This window comes from Photinus pyralis, unplaced genomic scaffold (genome assembly GCF_008802855.1).
Source record: "Photinus pyralis isolate 1611_PpyrPB1 unplaced genomic scaffold, Ppyr1.3 Ppyr1.4_LG3a, whole genome shotgun sequence".
Lineage (NCBI taxonomy): Eukaryota > Metazoa > Arthropoda > Insecta > Coleoptera > Lampyridae > Photinus > Photinus pyralis.
Window position 1 is genome coordinate 13486586 of NW_022170509.1, and position 19856 is coordinate 13506441.

At 36.5% G+C, this 19856-nt stretch overlaps 1 protein-coding gene across 9 annotated transcripts in view; it reads right to left on the reverse strand.

Moving 5' to 3' along the window:
* Positions 1-19856, reverse strand: part of LOC116165516 (IQ motif and SEC7 domain-containing protein 1) — a 61493-nt gene that overhangs the window by 22865 nt on the left and 18772 nt on the right. Inside the window, exon 1 of one of the 9 annotated variants that reach the window (XM_031480021.1) lies at positions 10828-11437. The exons of the other annotated variants lie outside the window; for them this stretch is intronic. Within the exon in view, the coding sequence (XP_031335881.1) occupies positions 10828-11036 (209 nt within the window). The 5' untranslated portion in view covers positions 11037-11437. Of the gene's footprint in view, positions 1-10827; positions 11438-19856 lie in introns of those variants that run through there. 9 annotated transcript variants of the gene reach the window in all.

The following is a 19856-nucleotide window of genomic DNA, read 5'->3' on the forward strand; positions in this document are numbered from 1 at the left end:
TGGAGACTAAGCGGTTGTGCAGTGGTACTGATGTAGCCCATTCCCGTATTCTGGGTGAGGCGATTAAGCGATTGTTCATGCTAGAAGAGCGATCGGATTCACTCACCCCTCAATTCACATTAGGGAAAAACTACATCTTTTTTTAAGGGAAAGTGGCATCCCAACCTGACATATTTATCTTCACGGATGGATCTAAAACAATGGAAGGAACAGGCACTGGTATTTACTCCAAAGAACTGAACTTCAGCATCACCAAACCACTAGGCAAACTTCGTCCTGTATTCCAGCCAGAGTTGGTAGGACTAACTTAGCACAAGAAAAGTTCTTACGCATAACATAATAAAGAACTAAACTATCAAAACCTCCAGTGACAGTAGGGCACCATACTGTGATACTAGTACAAGCCGGTGTCCGGCGTCCTTCGCCTGATGCTGTGGTAACTATTCAACCTACCTACCCTTTTTAGAGTGTGAAAGCACTCAATTGCTACCGCTGAGCTGCACCTGGTCACGACCAAGAAGTTTAAAAAGTAAATGGGCTTTTCGGTCCTAAAATCCAAGATGGCGAATAGAAGGCGAAGGCCTCACTCACATGATACCGAGTCAAACCCAAAGTCCAAAGCATAAATAAATCACCTACGGACCTTAGGATGAGGTCTAGAGAAGTGCATGAGTCATTCGCATTTGCAATAATGTTACTGGTTTCGCAAGGACGAGCCACTGGCGCCCTAACGGAATAATATTGTTGTAGGAATCGATGAAGTAGGTCATTGATTGCCAGTTTTCCGTGTCCCCCACATATTACGTCTAAAGTTTAACGACATTAGCTCCCATTAGTTAGTCAATCCACATATTAACTAGGTACACATCTAAAAATGGATGTAATTAAATAAATTAACCTTTTGTTTATAAGCGCTATTTTTCTGTAGGTCCGCGACGGCGATCAATCCCTATAAGTAAACACGCCCATTTCGCCACAGTTACGAAAACGTAATTTGGATAGAAAACTAATGAATTAAATGGGAAATTTCAATAAATCTGTACACGTCAAAAAAACGATTACACGTAATATTCTAATTATAAAAATAAATTAATAACTTTCCTTTCAATTGGTTCGAATTCAAGAAAATGGATAAATTTTCCAAGCAACACCGAGTGGTATTAATTTTGCGTTTCCCTTATAGAGCTTTCCCAAATGATTAAGAAATTTCATTTAAATAAAGAAATCTTTTCAACCTTGAATTCGTTCCTACACTTACAGCTATGGCAGCTAGATAGAAAGGTCGGATAAAATATAAGAAAAAGGAATTTATATAAATATTAGCATAAATTTGCGTTTTTTACAAGGTTATATTATTTATATTTCTCACGTTAATGCGCCAATTAATTCAAAGAAGTTTCTAGTACCGTCTCGGTTGTCAACTATTAGTGGTACGCCCAAATCTAAATAAGTAAATGTAGAATTTGCATTATTTTTTGCCTATTTAAGAACGTATTACCATACGACAATGCGGAAATTCAATCACCACTCCATTTGTCCATTAGCATTACATTCTTAACACAGTCTACAGAATTGTAATTTGGCGTCGCCATTTTGAATTTCCAAATATTTTCCATATATGTTTTAGTACATATTTTCCATATCCACGGCCGTTCACAATTTTGACTTTTGACGGGTGTTATAACGCTAACAGCACCATAGTGGTCTATGCAACATCCAAAAGCTTGGGCGATGTTGCACCATCCCCATCCACTTGAACATTTTGAACTAAAATTAGGAAAATAATTCCTTTTCTGGGAAGGGTGGGGGTTCTTGCGCATCAACATTGCGATCTGCATAGCGATAAGTGCCCTCCAGTAATGTGGGGATTAATTTTGTACCGTTTTGTGGGAAGGACCTCGAAACGAAAAATGAGGAAGACCTATTTTCTAGAGAACGCAAACTTTGCCCCCCATTTAACCTACACTGTACCTCTCACCATTACGGAGATTCCAATGGTGACCCACGATTTTGAACCACCCCTGTACATCGACAAAATAAATGTTTTGACGAAAAAAAATTTTAGTTCTTGAACTTTGATATGTTTTTCTCCGTTCTGAAACGTGTAACTTTTTAACTCTTCACGAAAAATTAAAAGAAGCGGTTTCTGAATGCCTAAAAAGAGAAAACCTTTTGTAGACTGTTTGACAAGGGCGTTAAAAAGGAAACGTACATTTTGGGAATTTTGAGAGTGTAGCTCCCACACGATGGGTTCTCTCCTAGTAAAAAATGTGTACCTCAGAATACCCAGTTTAAAGAATACCCTCGAGAATACCCGAGATTTCCTAAAGACTACCCGAGAATACCCACGGACTTCCGAAGAATTCCCAGATTTCCAAAGAATTGCTAGAGATAGAGATTATCTTCTTTTTTTAGTCAAAAATATTCAAAACTTCCTTTAAAAATACTACCTCATACGCATTATTTCTCGAGTTCAATTATGAATTATGACATTACCACAGTTATAGTTTATTTCCTTGTTTCTTAACAAGCTCCTAAGGGAGTTCATCATCATGATAACTCCGAGGATAACTCTTTTCGCTTGTGTACATGATAACTCGCGAACGGTTTCGAATTTGCAACCCCTATAGCTACTATATAATCCTTTATATAGTAGCTGTAGCAAACCCTATATATACAGACTGAACTCCCATTGGTTACATTCAAATCTGGAGGAAATATGGCGCAGCCAATGAAAACTTGACCACCGTAGGGCAACACTGTTATTATAAAGGCACTGTAGTTAATGAGACGTTGAAAATTCCTATATAGTAATTAAGAATTCCCAGAGAATGCCCAATACTTCCTGGAAACTACCCAACAATTCCCAAAGAATTCCTTGGAATACCCAATGAATTTCTCGGAATTCCCGATTCCCATACAAAAGAATGTAACAACCCCTCGCTCTCAGACTATCCATTTTGGACCTTTCGTGCTTGTTTTAGTCCCTTCCGAGGGGTGGGTTGCTCCTAAAAATGAGTACACTTTATTTATAAATACACTTGGATTTGCCGTATTTATTGTATTTAGGGGATTTAAATGTATTTAAGTGTATTCAAACGTATTTACAGTGATTTAAAATACTACGTACCTACTTACATTTTTAAATGCATTTATTTCAATCGGTACAGAGTTATTGTGTATTCAAACGTATTTACAGTGATTTAAAATACTACGTACCTACTTACATTTTTAAATGCATTTATTTCAATCGGTACAGAGTTATTGAATAAAAATACACAACGTCAAGTTTTTTCAGTTTGAAAGTATCGATTTTCGCCATTTTCTAGAAGACGCTTGATGGATAGACGAACTTGGTAATAAAGGTAGGTAATCAAAGAGAGAACGGAGAAAAGCAAGAACGATAATAACGATACAATAAAAAGTTTCTGTTTAGAAGTAAAATAACATCCTAATTGCTGGTGAAATCATATTTTATATATTATCTCCGTAATTGCTAGTGCCAAAATTGTAAAATCACAAACGCAGGAAAATCAAAAAATTGTCAATTTTAGAATGACCGTATATTTTCTTAATTAAAATATATACCGGAGAAATGTTTATTACAAAAGTTTCTTTATAATCATTGTTGAATAATATGCCGTTTTTAAAAGAAGTATACGGTGTCAGACCCAAAAGTTATCGGACCTAACCTCACGTAGAACACCCTGTATAATTTATTACGAAATTATTACAAGATAACATATTAAATTCTCTTTCCAAAAATATAACACTAAACAAATTCAAGAAAATTCAATGCTGGTTCAAAAAGATTCAAGATTTTTCAAAAAATGAACAAAATCCAAACATTTTTTGTATTTTTTTAAAATCAAGTTGAAGCCTTTCTTAAATTTTTTAATTAATTTTTTAGTCTTTTTGAATATCATTCCTCGTGTTATATTTTTAAAATTTAATATACAATCTTTTTAGATTAAAATATACAGGGTTTTCTATTTACAAAATGAGATTTACGTTCTGTTACATTTTTATCTGACATCGTATAACCGGCAGATTATTCAGTAAGTACTGTTGTAATAAATATTTTCCTGTGTGTCTTTGAACTAAGAAAATATAGGGTCATTCTGAAGTTGACAATTTTTTGATTTTCCCGCGTACCTCTTAAGCAAGCGAATATTTTCCAATCTTGATGGTGCATGGCGCTTATATTAGAAACTTTTTTGATAGCACTAAAATTAGCGAGAGTATTTAATGGGATTAATTGGATTGGAATGTATTTATTATTATTAAATATATTTAATGCTCCTTTACTGCACAATGTACACCATGTATATGATATAGAGATGAGGAATACCCTGGAGCCAAGTAAATTCAAAAACAAGATCACAAAAATGTGGGATTTGATAATTTCCATAGTAAGTCGCCTGTCTGCTATTTCTTAATGTGGAGGCCTTTGGGAATTGGTTCGTAAGCTCCTAGTCATTTGAGCATATCCTGAATATGCTCAAAGAATTTTTTCCCATGAGGCCCGCAAGTTTTTCATTGAGTTTTTCATGTTACTGTCAACTCAATTTGACAGCTCCTTTCCATGGAACCAAATGTATTCCCATGTGATAGGTAATTTCTCTGATAAGTTTACCTTACGCATGAAAAACGAGTCTTAAATCTCCTAATGTGCGCACTTCCTTCTCTAAATAATGACTCTTAGCGAGTTGGGTCTCTGTGTTCACGTCACCTGCGTGGAATCCACAAAGGGTCCTTTGGTGTGTATACAGGGTACCCATTTTTCGCACCTTGTCATTGGGATATCAGTTATCCTATTCAGCACCGTGTACAAAATTTGATGTCGATAAAATTTGGTGTTGGGAACTGAGTTAATACCTATACATTTTCATTGAAAGCTTTTCAGGGCTACTATACATCGACATATGAGAATTCCAAACACATAAAAAGCTATTATTAGAGTGCTCAATGACCATATACAGGGTAATCAGGCTAATTTTATCGTTTGTTCGACTTGGTACAAAAAAATTTCATTCTTGCCTGGAATGGCCATTAAGTTGAACAAATTATGAGTACTTAGACCTCTGCGCAATGAAAGTTATTACCGTACTGGTACAACCTCATTCGCAAACTAAAACTAATATTGCGTGATTTAAAAGAATGGGAATCTGAATGTATTAATAAAATAAAAGTTGCGTCCGGCACGCATCTCTCTAATTGCTTCTAACACATTTGCTCACGGTATGTAAATTAACAAACGACGCCCCATTGTGTTCCGCGACCATTCGGCACGTTTAAAGCGTTGCAACATTTAAAACGGTTCGAATGGCGAGGCAAAAGGATGTGTGTAAAAAAAATTCGCCGATAGAAATCGTGTCAATGTAAATTAGTCGGAACTTTCTCGATAATCACATAATGTGACGGCCAAAAAAAAGGTTATGTACATAACGGAAGTGGATAGGAAACTCGGCAATCGAAAGTGAAGACAAAACTGTGCGAAAAACAGTTAGACAACTTCGAACTAGGTCTATCCGAAGTACAGTTTTACTAACTGGAAAGACATGGCAGTTATTTTTTCATCCATTTCTGCAATTTTTATTTAAATGGTGAAGTTACAATAATTTTTCTCTGGTGTGACAGTTCCAATGGCGCGGCGCAACCCTTGTTCACTGCCCATTGAAAATTCAAGACCGCCATCCGTATCTCAATTGGATTCGTAACCACAACCCTTCATTCCGAAGTTGCCGATAAGATTCGTACCCGCAACCCTTCATTCTGAGATTGTCGATAACAACTATTTAGGCTAAAGGATTAGAATTGAGGTTTTTATTCCACCAATCTCTACTCCATTTGTTTACAGATATGCTAGGCACCAATTACAATAATGGTGCTTCGTAATTGGAAACGAGCGTTATTAGCACTCAATACAAGACATAACCAGCACACAACTGGCTTGGTAATGATATTTACGTTACGAATAAGAATAAATCTTGTTATTTAAACTCAAAAACTTGCAAACAGGATGGCTTATTTGTATTGTCCATTAGGATCTCGAAATCGTTTAAAGTTACAAAAAAAAATGTGTCACTTTCAGAGCCCAATTGAATCATACGATATCGACGAAAACCAATTTTTCCTCAAAACCGGTAGGTTCAAGTGCATTTTCACGTAAGAATCAGTAACGTAGAAATAATATATACCACGGCAAGTTTTAGAGAAATAGCACAAAGTTCAATTTTTTAATGGAAGCAATATAATATATTATATACTACATTCAAATTGTATGTTATACAGGGTCGCCGATAAGTCTGGTAACAGTCGATTATCGGAGAAAATGTACAAGGTATCGAAACTACACGGGTGGGGGACACCAAAATTACATTTTTTTAAATGCAACGCCCTGTACATTATTCGATATGTCAATGTCAATAAATTATCGAATTATCGAGTTTTAAAAATAAAACTATTATTTTACAATTGGTTCCATGGTAACGCTAAACGATTCTGAAAAATTCAGTTTTTTTGTCACTTTGACACACTTGCGAAAGCGCGATTTTGCCCAAAATCGCATCGGCTCTTTATTTTGTGTCCAAGAGTATGTGCACCAAATTTGGTTCCAATCGGTTAATCCAGAAATGAGAGTACAGACAGACAGAACCGACACCATCGAGCTTCAAAACGTGTATTTCCGTCAAAAAAGTGAGGGGGGGGGTGTCATTTTTTATTCCAATGCCAAAAAAACCCTTTTCTAACGTAATGGTGGTTTTGTCAGCGATAGGATTGCAAAATGTGCATATGCATGAAAAAAAATGACAATCACTTGCGGTTTCACATAAAACGATCAAAATTTCATAATTTAGCATCATGGCAACCCTTACTATATTACTGCAAATAAGTTTCTTTGTACTTGAAGTTGTTTGAAAATGAAAAATGAGGATAAGTGAAAGTGTCAACCATTTTCATATGAAAATCGAAGTTTAAAATTGATGTAGTAAATAAGTATCGAATTTTCGTAGAATGATTAAATCCATTTTTTATTGTAAAATAGGAGAGTGCCATGATTGAAGTACAAACAACGCACCATTTGTTTTGGTTGTAGCGAACTGTCTTTTACAAAGTCCAAATGAATGTCGAACTTTGAAGCGTCATACGTCAAAATTACATTTAGAAATAGGACATGGTACATGGAAAATTTTCCGTAAAATTCGATATATGCAATACTAATGTATTAGGGTTTCCGTGCTAAATTAGAAATTCTGATAGTTTCGGTTTGCTTAAAATATGCACATTTTTCAATACATCTAAAGCCCTTATAAAACGCGAGCCTGGATGCTAGTTTCGTTCCAAACATTCCACAATTTAAAAAGCACACCCTGTATATTTTTGGATTCTACAGACACTTTTACATCTTATACACTATTATTACCTGTGACTTCTAGCGTAATTTATACGAAGTTGGTTAAAAAATAATTAATAATAAACCCCTAAAGCGGATCTAAAAAAGCGGCAGCGCACTTCGGTGTTACCCTACGGCGGGCATTGGATTTGACCCATTTTCAATAGACTTGTTACATATGGCATGAGTCAACTGTGCAAAGTTTGAACCAAATCGGTCCCAAGCGTTTGGCAGTTCACGGACCGACGGACACCATCGACTCCCCTATAAAGCTTGCATCGCTTTGCTTGGCCGCTTAATAATCGTGGATTAGCAAATCACTTTAAAAAATATATACAGAGCGCTTCAAAATATCCGAGTGGGCCACTGTGGTCCTATTTGAAAAAATCGACTTAACAGCATAAATCTTAACATTACTTCAAAAATGTGGTACTAAAATTCAAACAAACCAAGTTCCCGCCAAAAACGCCTCCTTTTACGATTTATGGCTGCATGTTACTTGCGTATTCGCGAAGTTTTTAGAAGCGTATTTGAACGAATATAACGTATTAGAAGCGTCAATTATTATATTATTTTATTATGAAACATTTAAAGTGTTTTGGATAATTTCCGAGTGAATAAAATGAGTAAATTACTAATTCACGTAATATTATAGGGCCCCCTGTACGGTAAGAGTGATCTGTCGAATCCATCGTTTCAGACCGATCGAACAGACGGGTCGATAGTGTATGTCAAGATATGGAAAATGCGAAAGATTTTCCTTTCCCTTTCGAATGATGAGGCGGTCGATGCTAGTCACAGTCTGTTACGGAGGAGGCGCTCGAAAGTTAATCGGCGGTCGCTAACAAAGAGGCGGTCTATGGAAAATGCGAAAGATGTTCCTTTCTCTTTCGAATAAAAAGGCGGCTGATGCTGGTCGCCGACCGTTACGGAGGAGGCGTTCGAAGTTAATCGGCGGTCGATACGAAAGAATTGGTATATGGAACATGGAGGAGGTGCCCGGGTTTCGTCTCTCGGTGGTCGATACGGGAAAGTCGATCTTTTGCTTTTCAGTAACGTAGACTCACGGGCCAAAAACTGCCCACACCTCCAAAAAAGGGTATCTTTTATAATTATTGTTAAAAGAACATATGAATGCTCGGTTTTCTGTCAGTAAATATTCCTTAAACCTCAAGCAACTATGCAGATGCAAAAAAAATATTCCGGATGCGCATTCCAACATTTGTATTTTTTTATTTGTTAGGTTATTTAAATGAAATTTTGTATGTAGGCATCCTCGAATAAAAGTAAAACAATGCCTATTCAAACAATGTGTTTTAAAAGCTATGCTGATCTCCCCTTAATGTGTGTTGTAAAAATGATGGATGCGTGAAGATCTCGAGGATCGTTCGGTATTCAGTTCTATCGGATTTTTTGCCCAAATAAATGTATGCCGACTTAGTCACGTGGCCTTTTGGTCCCGATTGATTACAAAAATTTTCACCAAGAGGTATCAAAACTCAAATTTCATGCACCACCACATACACATGTGCGAATGTCCTCCAAAACGACTCATATGAGCTCACACTTGATATCAACTTAGCGAAAAATAAGTAAAAAAAATAAAAGAGCGACAACATTTTTATTTCCCTATCTAATTAGCGGAAAAAAAGCGGCAAATTTGCCCTTACTTTGATATTAGGTATTAGTTATTCCGGTAATACCTCAATTTATCAACTTAGCGAGACATTCATTAAAAACCAGGTCCTAATTCTTTACGAAAAATGTGTGATACATTGTTGTAAAGAGAAAAAAAGACGTAATGTCACAATGTCAAAATCGAAAATGGCGTAATCAGAAATTTTCGTTTTTCTGTAAATCAGAAATTTCCGTTTTTTTTTTGCGATACCTTCGAAACTATTGAAGATATTTTTAATTTATTTTCAGATTGTTATTCGGCACGAAAGTTCGCCCTGATTTAGCCATAGAATTTATTGAAACACCCTGTACATAAGTACTGGAATAATTTTAAACGACGATTAAATGATTTAATGGTTTCTCATTTAACCTCGTCATTTCAAGGTTCGAGAATAAGAGAGTACAGTTTGATTTTGTGACGACTACGCCTTTAGAGGGGGGACATCCGTGGTCTACAAAGGTGACAAACTAAAGATAATGGAGATATTTCAACAACCACGCTAATTACGTAAATTGGCGAAGGTCACTTTTTAAGCATCTCGGCAGTTCTGTGAATCAAGTTAATTAACTTAATTTGTTGTTGAAAGATCGTTTTTTGCTTTTTTGGTGCAAACATTGGAGACGTTGCAGGCTAATTTGTTTCATTTTTAAATCGCACAGTCACTATAAATCAAGTACTGAGTCAACATCCTGTAATTAAGAACATGGCAATTATTTTAGATATATACAGCATGATTCCGATATACGACCTCTCGATAACTTGAGAAAAACAATTATTATAAGACGTGCGGCAGTGAGAATTTTCAGCTAAAAACATGTAAAATCGCCGTCAAGAATAGTCTGGATTTGCTCTCGAGGATTGTGAGTAGTGAGTCTACGTCTGAAATGCACAACTATCCGTTGTACCGTGTACGTGAAGTACATTTTCTTTAGAAATGCCAATTTCAGATAGGGATTGGTCAGATTGGTGTAAAAGCGCTGCATATTTACTGGGGGTGGACCTCGGGGTGGACGATTGTAAGCTAATTTTTAACGAACAGTTTGCACAATATGACCAATATTGACAAAAAAATATCGGTTACAGATGTTTTTAGAGCATTTTGAAAAAAAAAATACGCTAGTATATTCGTTATGGCTGGCTGTCTGGCTGGCAGGCTGAGATCTCAGCAATTACAATAGCACTAAAAGCTTTCTGCTATAATTGTGAGTTGTAGGCTCTAGTCTATTTTGAGTTAGAATACTCGCGAGATCGATAATCTGTATTATAGTAAATGTAGATGTATTACACTTGGTATCGTCCTTTTGGTCTGAAACTGTTGTGCAGAATGAAAGTGTGTGCGGTCAAGTTTTTGTTTATTATAAAGATACTGGACCGTACTGGAGGCTGACCTATATGCAAAAAAGCTAAGTTTGGGAAGGTCATGAGTGTTTCAAATGTCAACGAACGAAAAATTCTGCAAAAGACAGCTGTTTGGAAATTTTTTATTTACAATTTTTAGATTACGAAAACGCTTCTCTTAATGCAACTTTCTCTTATTTACATCGTATTTTTGCGTCACTTCTTTCTATTTTAAGCGTAAACAAAGCCGCATTGTAAAAGTCGGACCGCAATGTCAAGTACGCTTTTGCAAAATAAAGAAAAGAAATTTGACAACGTCCGTAGAAGGTGAAGTTAAAATAATACCCACGTACCTAATATGTATGCATTACTCACATAACGGTAATTAAATTATATAAATTTACATATCACTAACCTGATTGTTGTAACATGTTTTCTAAGGGGTGGTAAACTAGTGCAGGCGTCGGAAACCGTAACAAACCGACTACTTTGTTGATGACGAGTGGTGCAAACCACCCTAACCCTTTCTTGCACAATTGAATGGTGTACTCTTACGACAGTCCTGTCGCTCACCATCATGTGGGAGTTGGGTGAATCCCTAATAAGCAAATGCTGCCCTCGCATCGTGCGTTGTTAATTAAAACTCGCGAACTTTTTTTTTGCACATCTTCAACCCCTTCGCAGTTGGCGCACGCACAAGACACACACCACACACCACAAACGACAACTTGCGGCCAGTGATGAATGACAACAAAATAGTAAAAGTATTCCAAACCCGCTTTTGCAACTTTCTAGGTAAGGTGCTTGGTTACGTGTTAAAACGAGAGTTATAAATATTCAGAAGATAAATTATCACCGATACTCGCTATCATCATATTTAATAAAACTTTCGATTGAACACAGATTTTTTTCAAAGGTTAGTTAAGAACGAGAACGAGCAGGAGAATGTATGCTAACAGTAGCTACGGAAACGCGAGGCGGACTAGTGTTGACGTCACAGTCCTTGATGTTATATCATCACTAGGTGAACTTCAGTGGACATTAACCACGCAATGCACCAAGTGCTGTGAAATTGTACTACTAACGGGACAGACAACCAGCTAAACTAACTCATAATGTCCGTGTCTTCTTTCGGTAACGTTATGGAGGGCAGAAGGTCCTGGTGGGTGTCGCGAAAAGCTGCACAGTCCTTGTTGGCGTTTTCAATGTTTACTGTTATTTGCGCTGACGCGAAATGTTTAATATGCTTCCTATTTAAGTATTATAATTAACGGTGCAGATTTGCCTTAATAGGTCATGGATAGCAAACAAAACTCGGTTTCCGTAACACAAAAAAAAACACAAGCGAAATAGGGCCACCAGAAAATGATCTCACCAGCACTTCGCCTCGTTACTTTTTTGCGAGAATATTAAGCAAATATGTTTTCAATGACGTTTTCATTACAATCTATAATCAGAATAAATTCATTGAGGAATCAATCATCCTTGAAATCAGGTGTATCCAAGATACGAAATTTAATTATTTTTCATTGCCACCCACCGCAAAACTTTCGGGCACGAAGCAATTTCGAACGATTAAGTTTTATCATTAATATTCTAAGTTATATAAACCAGAGTCGTTTGAGAACAAAATTAATTTTGGTTCTCTCGAGGAAAATGCTAAAGGTGGCAGATTTTAACCAAAAGGCAAACGTGGGAGGAATCGTTCCCGGTAGGTCGAAAATGGTTAATAACAAACTCATACGCACTAACCCCACGCTCCACAACTAAAACATCGCATACAAAATCGCAATAAAAAGTACGGTAAAATGTCTGAAGGAAAAGACCTCCATTTTTACAATGACTATACTTTAGTCACCTAAAGTTGGAGGCTCATGACAAAGACCGATAAATACAAACAAGTAAAAATTGTAGATAAAGGGCATTTTTAAACCGAAATAGCTTAGTAAATGGTTGAGTTATAAGGTAGTAGCATGCTATCGATGTTTACTTTCTTGGTTGATGATTAATGGGGAGGAGGCCCTTTACACATAAACATTTAAAAGCCGCCTGGCATAGGTACATTCAAAATCCTTCGACACCACATTTTGCAGATATTTGCACTGAAAGCTTTGACAGCACCAATAGATATGTCCATCCTAACGTTCCACTTGTCTTTTGTGAGTACCTCTTGCGACAATCCGTTCTGGAGATATAAGGGAATATATTCGATCACGTTAAGGGGTCTAGGACCATGGAGGGTAAAACCACAACCCCCCTCCAGACCCCCTCTTTTGATAAGGGGTGAGAAAGAAAGGCGGTAGTTGGTAGAAACCGGTTCCTTTCGTTAAGACCTTTACTTAGAAGAATATCATATAAAATTAATTTATAATCCTCTACCCCCCCCCCCACTAGGCCCCGCCGCCCACTGATCTCGAAAAAGAGTCGCGCGGGAAAGTTATAGTTTGTACACGCCAATTTATTTCGATGAGACCTTTCATTAGAATACCATGAAGGGTAGAAAGTGTGTTAACCCCCCCATTTACAAGCGTTTTAGTTGGCACCACTAAAGGCAGGCGTATGAAAATTTGAGACCAATTGGTTGTCGTATGTAAAAGTTATGCACGTTTTACTATCAAAAACAGCATCTAATAATAAAATCTAATCAAATAATTCATTGCCCCCCCCCCCTCCCCTTATTACAGCGAAATTTGATGGCCGCCTGGCACACCTTCAAGGTGCGACACCCAGTGCAAAAATTCCAGACTCTAGGACCCTAGTTCAACACGGCAGAAGTAGGTCCGGACGGAAGGACAAAACGCAAACAACAGCACTTTTTTTAATTCTTAAAAAATGCGCTAAAAACTAGGTGCTAAATTCTTGACAGGTTCCTAGCTTAAACCAGATATTTAAAAAAAAAACGATTTTGACAGTCTTATATTTTCTAACTTTGACATTTTTATTCTCCGTTTTTTTGTGATAAAACCCGAGATAAAACCTAACATAATTTTTGAAGGTTGTACCGTGTATCCTATTTTAGTTAAGACTCAATCAGTGTATTTCAACTTTTTTTAAACATAGAGACTTACGGTTCGGTTGTCGCGCCCGTGTTCCACTTTTTTTAGAGACTTTTAATAACACAAACAGAATCAATCTAGCTACGTTTGTTTCTGAGAAAACGAAAAGTTTAACTTTTTGGGATGGTAAGATAACAAAAGGCAAAAACTGCCTATTTTACGTTTGCACCACCGTTTCTGAGGTTGGCCCAAAGTTGGTATTTTTTAAATGCAACATCCTATACATCTTGACAACAGTGTTTTACATTCTTTTCCCTGATACTTTAATTAATGTAACACAACTTTTATTATATGAAAGTATACTATATTTTATCATATTTTTCAAAATCTTGCAATGACCTGTTTCTACCGTCGGCCATTCTTATTGATTGGTATCGGCTACCTTATCATGGACACAATAAACAAAACAAAATCGCCATGAATCCAATTTTAAAAAAATATATAGGTTGCATTTAAAAATACCAACTGTCGGACAAATCCCAGAAACAGTTATTAAAAAATTTTTACTTTTGACTACGCCACTGGATTCTACGTTTTTACTCTTTTTCTATCTTACGTGGATCGTAAAATACGATAACAACGTAGCTAGATTGATTTTGTTTGTGATATTAAAAGTTTCACAAAAAAAATGGTGCAGAGACGCGAAAATCTGTCCCTAAAAAATCGGAAAAAGCCTGCGGTTTGCCATCTGCTCCGATATTTCACACATTGCATTGCAGAACGTCTGATCCTAAATACCATGAGTTCCAGCTAAACAGAACATGTCAATCATAGGTTGTTGAAACATTTTTTTTTAATTTCATAAGAGAACGGTACTTTATCGATAGGACTGTTTAATGCTCGTTACATGTAAGATACATCCAAAAAACCACAATACCAATATCAGACTAAAATCCAATTAATTCAAACTTACGTACCTCATTAATAAATGGGTTTCGGATTGCGATATAAGTCGAAGAAAAATAGGTAATTAAATTAAAACATATGGCATAACCTAAAAAGAAACTTATTAACCAATTAAGGAATCCTACGAAAATAACTTTACCTCGAAAAGATATCAATATGGCTCATTCACGTAAATACGTTTAGATATATAATTTCGGCAATTTTTACTGGATGGTTTTAGATTGTATACCTCGGAGTGTAACAACTTAGCCATTTGCTTTTATTTGCGCAAAATATACTGACTCTATTTAAGGGTTGGTACATGTAATTTATTTACTGTCCCTCTTGTTCAGGGCCCTCAACAGAATTGCGCCCAATTACAGAGTAACCCGCATAATGATTTTTAGAGGTGCCCCTGCAGAAGGTCTGAAGCTGTTCTATACTACTCTGGTAGGTGCGAATTAGGAAAACTGCAGGAAAACTGAATTCGGAGTAGCCGGCAGATTGCTCGAAACTGATCTAAGGAAATTCCCATATCTGCCACCGATGGAAAATTCTTACCCTAGCCCAGGTTCAAACACCCGACCTCCGGCTATGTAGCTCAATGCTCTAGCACTGAGCTACACAGTCGGTATGTCGGTCAACGAATATATTTAATTCGATTAATGCCAAAACACCGCATATAGCACTTATGGTGACCATAAAAGAAGGGGACAATTTAAAAAAAATTGTGGATTATAATTGTTGAATATAATTGGTACAAATTTGAGTTTGCCATTTGTATGACTAGAAAAAAGCTGTCGATTATACGTAAAAATTAGACCCCACATTTGCCTCCCTTCCACGAAAGTGACTTACATAATCGACTTTTAACATTTTCTCAAAATTACGAAAAAAAACTTGGTGTGGACTGTACATTTTGTGTAATTTATTCCATCCGGAGCAATTAAAATCTGATTTGATGGATATTTGTTTATTTTTGGAAATGCACCAATCGCATATGTCCGTTGCGCGATTTTGCCTCCCGTGTATAGCAGAATTTACATCACGATTCCACTCATTTGTACTTGCTTAAACGCCAAAAGTAAAAGTTTTATTTTGTGTTACAGACATTATAGACACCATTACTCAATTACAAACTGCTTTCACCTCATATTTTGCCGGCTACGATTACAGAATTGTTTTGTACTTTTAAAAACAAGCACACTACAAGTTAGAACCAGAGTTGCTTCAGTAACAGTTCTACCGAATAACTCGATGTACCTACCTCAGGGTTTGAACGTGGCCCTGTGTTAATGCACGCTTGAATAAATTTGCCCTTATCCCGACCATAGAAATGGTCAAATCGCTAATACCTACGAAGGACTTGCTCAAACTCTGTAAGTTTGACGCTTTCACTTTCACGGAGCATTGTAATCGAAATAGGTTCTCGTTTTGCTATGTTATTTAATCATTATTAAAACAATAGTGAAGCTCTTAAAAATAATTTGCATTGCTATTTTACAAATTAGTGGAGAGAAGGAATTCCAAACTCAATTCCTTTTCATTTGCTTTTCCTTCAATATTCTATGAGCTCTTCTTTTATTTATTCTGGCATCTCAGTCAATCCCTTTCGGTTACTTTATTTTATTTATTTTTATTAGGTACTCTTCTTTGTCGGTTAACGTAAACGAGCATGTATTTTGGTTTCTGTATTTACATTTCCCTTTCTCCATCTACGCTCGTTTAACCCATATTCTTTGATGATAAACACAAAATCGTGAATACGAGACTTGCTTGTTAATGACCATGTAATTAATTAATTTTACAGCCACTTTCTATCCCAGTTAGTTTCATTTAACATATGTTAACAGTTAGATATTAATAATATCAAATAACATTTCGTAAGGTAGATCTTATAACACACGTAAGAAATTCAACATGATACATTTTAAATCGGCAGAATTCTACAATATATTCAAGATTTGTTTCTTACGAATAGAGGCATTACCTATTCGTCACTGTCAAAAAAATTGAAATTATAATCCACTTTACCATGTGAACACAATTACGCAAATGGCAACCTTGAAAATAATAGCGAATTGTGCTGCCCGATGAACTTTGGTAACATGGCATAAGCTGCACGAAAAAGTGAGGAAACGACACTGCGCCACGGCAAAGACACGAACTTAAGAGATATTGCACTGTCAGCTTTGTACTATTGATTACGAGCTCAAGTAGGATGAATCACACAATAAGCTCTATTTCGCCCCCTAAACCCCACGCTGCACTCTTCGCGAACAAGACTTTTCTGTCAAGTGCCTTGCTAACTTATGCATGCAGTTAAAATGCCCACTCTAGATTTTCGTTTGAAGATTTTTCACAAGACTGCAATATCAAGACTAATTTGGAAATTTATCTCCTCACCCTTTTCATCAAGTCTGTCCATCGAGCAGTTTATAAAGCAAGTTTCACAAACACCCTCGCAAAGACATAAGGAGCTCCATCAACCAATTTTAATTTGTGCCGATCTAGAAAATCAGCAGGGACCAATTTGACTCGCATCCCCCCCCCCCTCGGTTTTTTAAGGTACAAATTTCACTGCTACTTTAAAAAGGTCACTTCCGGTTGACGAGTATTGACCACTTAGTCCCTTGACCATTGTCCACCTATTACTCAAAAACGAACTGGAAAACCGTTCGTGAGTTATCGTGTACACAGACGGACGGACGGACAGAAAGTCCAAAATCATAAACTCGCTCGTTAATAAGCAATAACCAATAGTGCTCACTGCATGTTGGATTGTACCGGTAAAATGTTCGAAAATAGTCTTACGGCACACTCAAATCTCGGGAGCTAACTTGACTCCTAGCCCTCACGTTTTTAAAGATACGGAAGAAGCAATAATGGAAATCAATTGTGCCCGATGCATACTGGATTGTGCCGTTCACATTTTCGGTACCCCATAGCTCCTGCACTTTAATCCTTTAATCTTGACTCTCAGTCCCCGCGTTTTCTACAGATCTAAAATCAGCAATGTTAGTCATAAATTGTGGTCAATGCTTGTTGGATTGTGCAGTACAAATTTTGAAAATGGCCTCCACGTTTTCAAAAACACCTGGATACTTTCTTGTTTGTTTGTGTGTGTGCCTGTCAGTCACGAACTTGTAACTCGCTGTGCGCGCGCAAACCAATGCCGAGCGAGCCGAAGCCGAGCTCGGCATAATTAGGCAACGTCCGTAGATTTACGCCTCTGCATTTGCATTTAATTTTTGGCTTAGTAGTAGTAGATTCTGTTGAAGGAAAGTGTTTTTTTTGCCTTTTTAGTAATGTATATTGTGTTTTCAAACAATCTCCATTAATTTGCAATTGGAAATTTGCACTCAAATTAAATTTTCTTATGCAATAGTTAAGTGCTAATTATGCGCCAATGGAATTAAACAGCGCATGAGACATACAATTTTACGTTCAGAAATTTAGAATAATTGACAATTAAGCCCTAATTATACGCCATATTTGACAGTTTCAAAATTGAACTGTCGCTACAAAAGAAACTTGCACTCGAATTAAATTTCCTATGCGATAATTAAGCACTCGAATTAAATTTCCTACGCGATAATTAAGTGCCAATGAAATTAAACAGCGCCTTAGAAATTTAATTGGACTGTCAGAAATTTATAATAATTTGGTAATTAAGCCCCATTTTTGATTGTTGAAATACAATTTCTCTTCTTTTAGAAAACAACGCAATTTCAAACATTTTCCAATTGGAAATTTGGACTCGAATTAAATTCATCCATGCGCTAATTATGCGCCAATGAAATTAAACAGTTCATTACAAAATCGATCTTCCGGTCAGACATTTACAATAATTGGACAATTAAGCGCATATTATGCGCCACATTTTATTGGTCCTTTAGAAAACAAAGCAATTTCGAACATTTTCCATTAATTTCCCATTGGAAACTTGCATTCACAATTATCTTATGCGATAATTATGCGCAAACAACGGATCAGTAAATCAAATTTACGGTCAGAAATTTAACGATTAAGCCCCAATTATGCACCATCTTTTATTGTTAAAATAAAATTTCTCTTCTTTTAGAAAACAAAGCAATTTCAAACATTCTCCATTTCCATTCACGAACAATTTCCAATTGGAAACTTGCACTCTAATTAAATTTTCCTATCCGATAAGTAAGCGCTAATTATGCGTCAATCAAAAGGAACAGTGGATTAGAAAATCAATTTTACGGTCAAAAATTTACAATAATTTAGCAATTAAACCCCAATAATGCGCCATACTTTATTGTTCTTTTATAAAACAAAGAAATTTCGAACATTCTCCATTAATTTCCAATTGGAAACTTGCACTCACAATAAATTTTCTTATGCGATAATTAAGCGCTAATTATGCGCCAACGAATCTAAACAGCGCATCAGCGATCGGAAATTTACAATAATTTGACAATTAAGCCCCCATTATGCGCCATATTTTATTGTTCCTTTAAAAAACAAAGGAATTTCGAACATTCTCCATTAATTTCCGGCTTTATGGTTCAGTGGTGGAGCGTTGGACTATAAATCCGGAGGTCGGGTGTTCGAACCTGGGTTGAGGTGAATTTTTCATCTGTGACAGAGATGGGAATTACCTTAGACCAGTTTCGAGCATTCTGCCGGCTACTAGGAATTAGGTTTTCCTGCAGTTTTCCTAATTCGGAAGGTAAATACCGGATTGGTATAGAACAACTTAAGACCTTTTGCAGAGGCACCTCTAAAAAGCATTATGCGGGTCACTCTGTAATTGGGCGCGAGCCTATTGAGGGCCCAGAACAAGAGAGGGATAATAAATAAATAAATAAATTTCCCATTGGAACCTTGCACTCACAATAAATTACGCGATAGTTAAGCGCTAATTATGCGCCAATGAAATTAAACAGTGCATCAGAAAATCAATTTTACGGTCAGAAATTTACAATAATTTGGCAATTAAGCCTCAATTATGCGCCATATTTTATTGTTCAAGTACAATTTCTCTTCGTTTAGGAAACAACGCAATTTCAAACAGATTCTATTAATTTCCGATCGGAAATTTGCACTCAATTTAAATTCTGCCATGCGCTAATTATGCGCCAATGAAATTCAACAGCTCATTAAAATATCAATCTTACGGTTAGAAAGGAGGACTGGAACGGGAATTAATTCTTGAATTTTTGCCTGACACCAGAACACATCGAGAGAGGTGCCATCTTGAGGTAGGGAAAATTTTGCATAATCGGACATGACAGCAGTGTAGGTGGAAACAAAATTACAGAAGGAATTCAAATTTTGGGACATTTGAAGATGTGTCCTGGATGTGTTATGGTTCGAAGATTTTAGCGCAGATTCTCGTCTGTCCGTCTGTGCTCTAGTTAGGCCACCACCTGCAATATTGAACTGCTTCTATGGGAACCAGTGCAATATGCACCCAGTACTTTGAAGGGGTCCCATGAATTAAATTCGTAGTAGGTTGTTTTGGGTACCT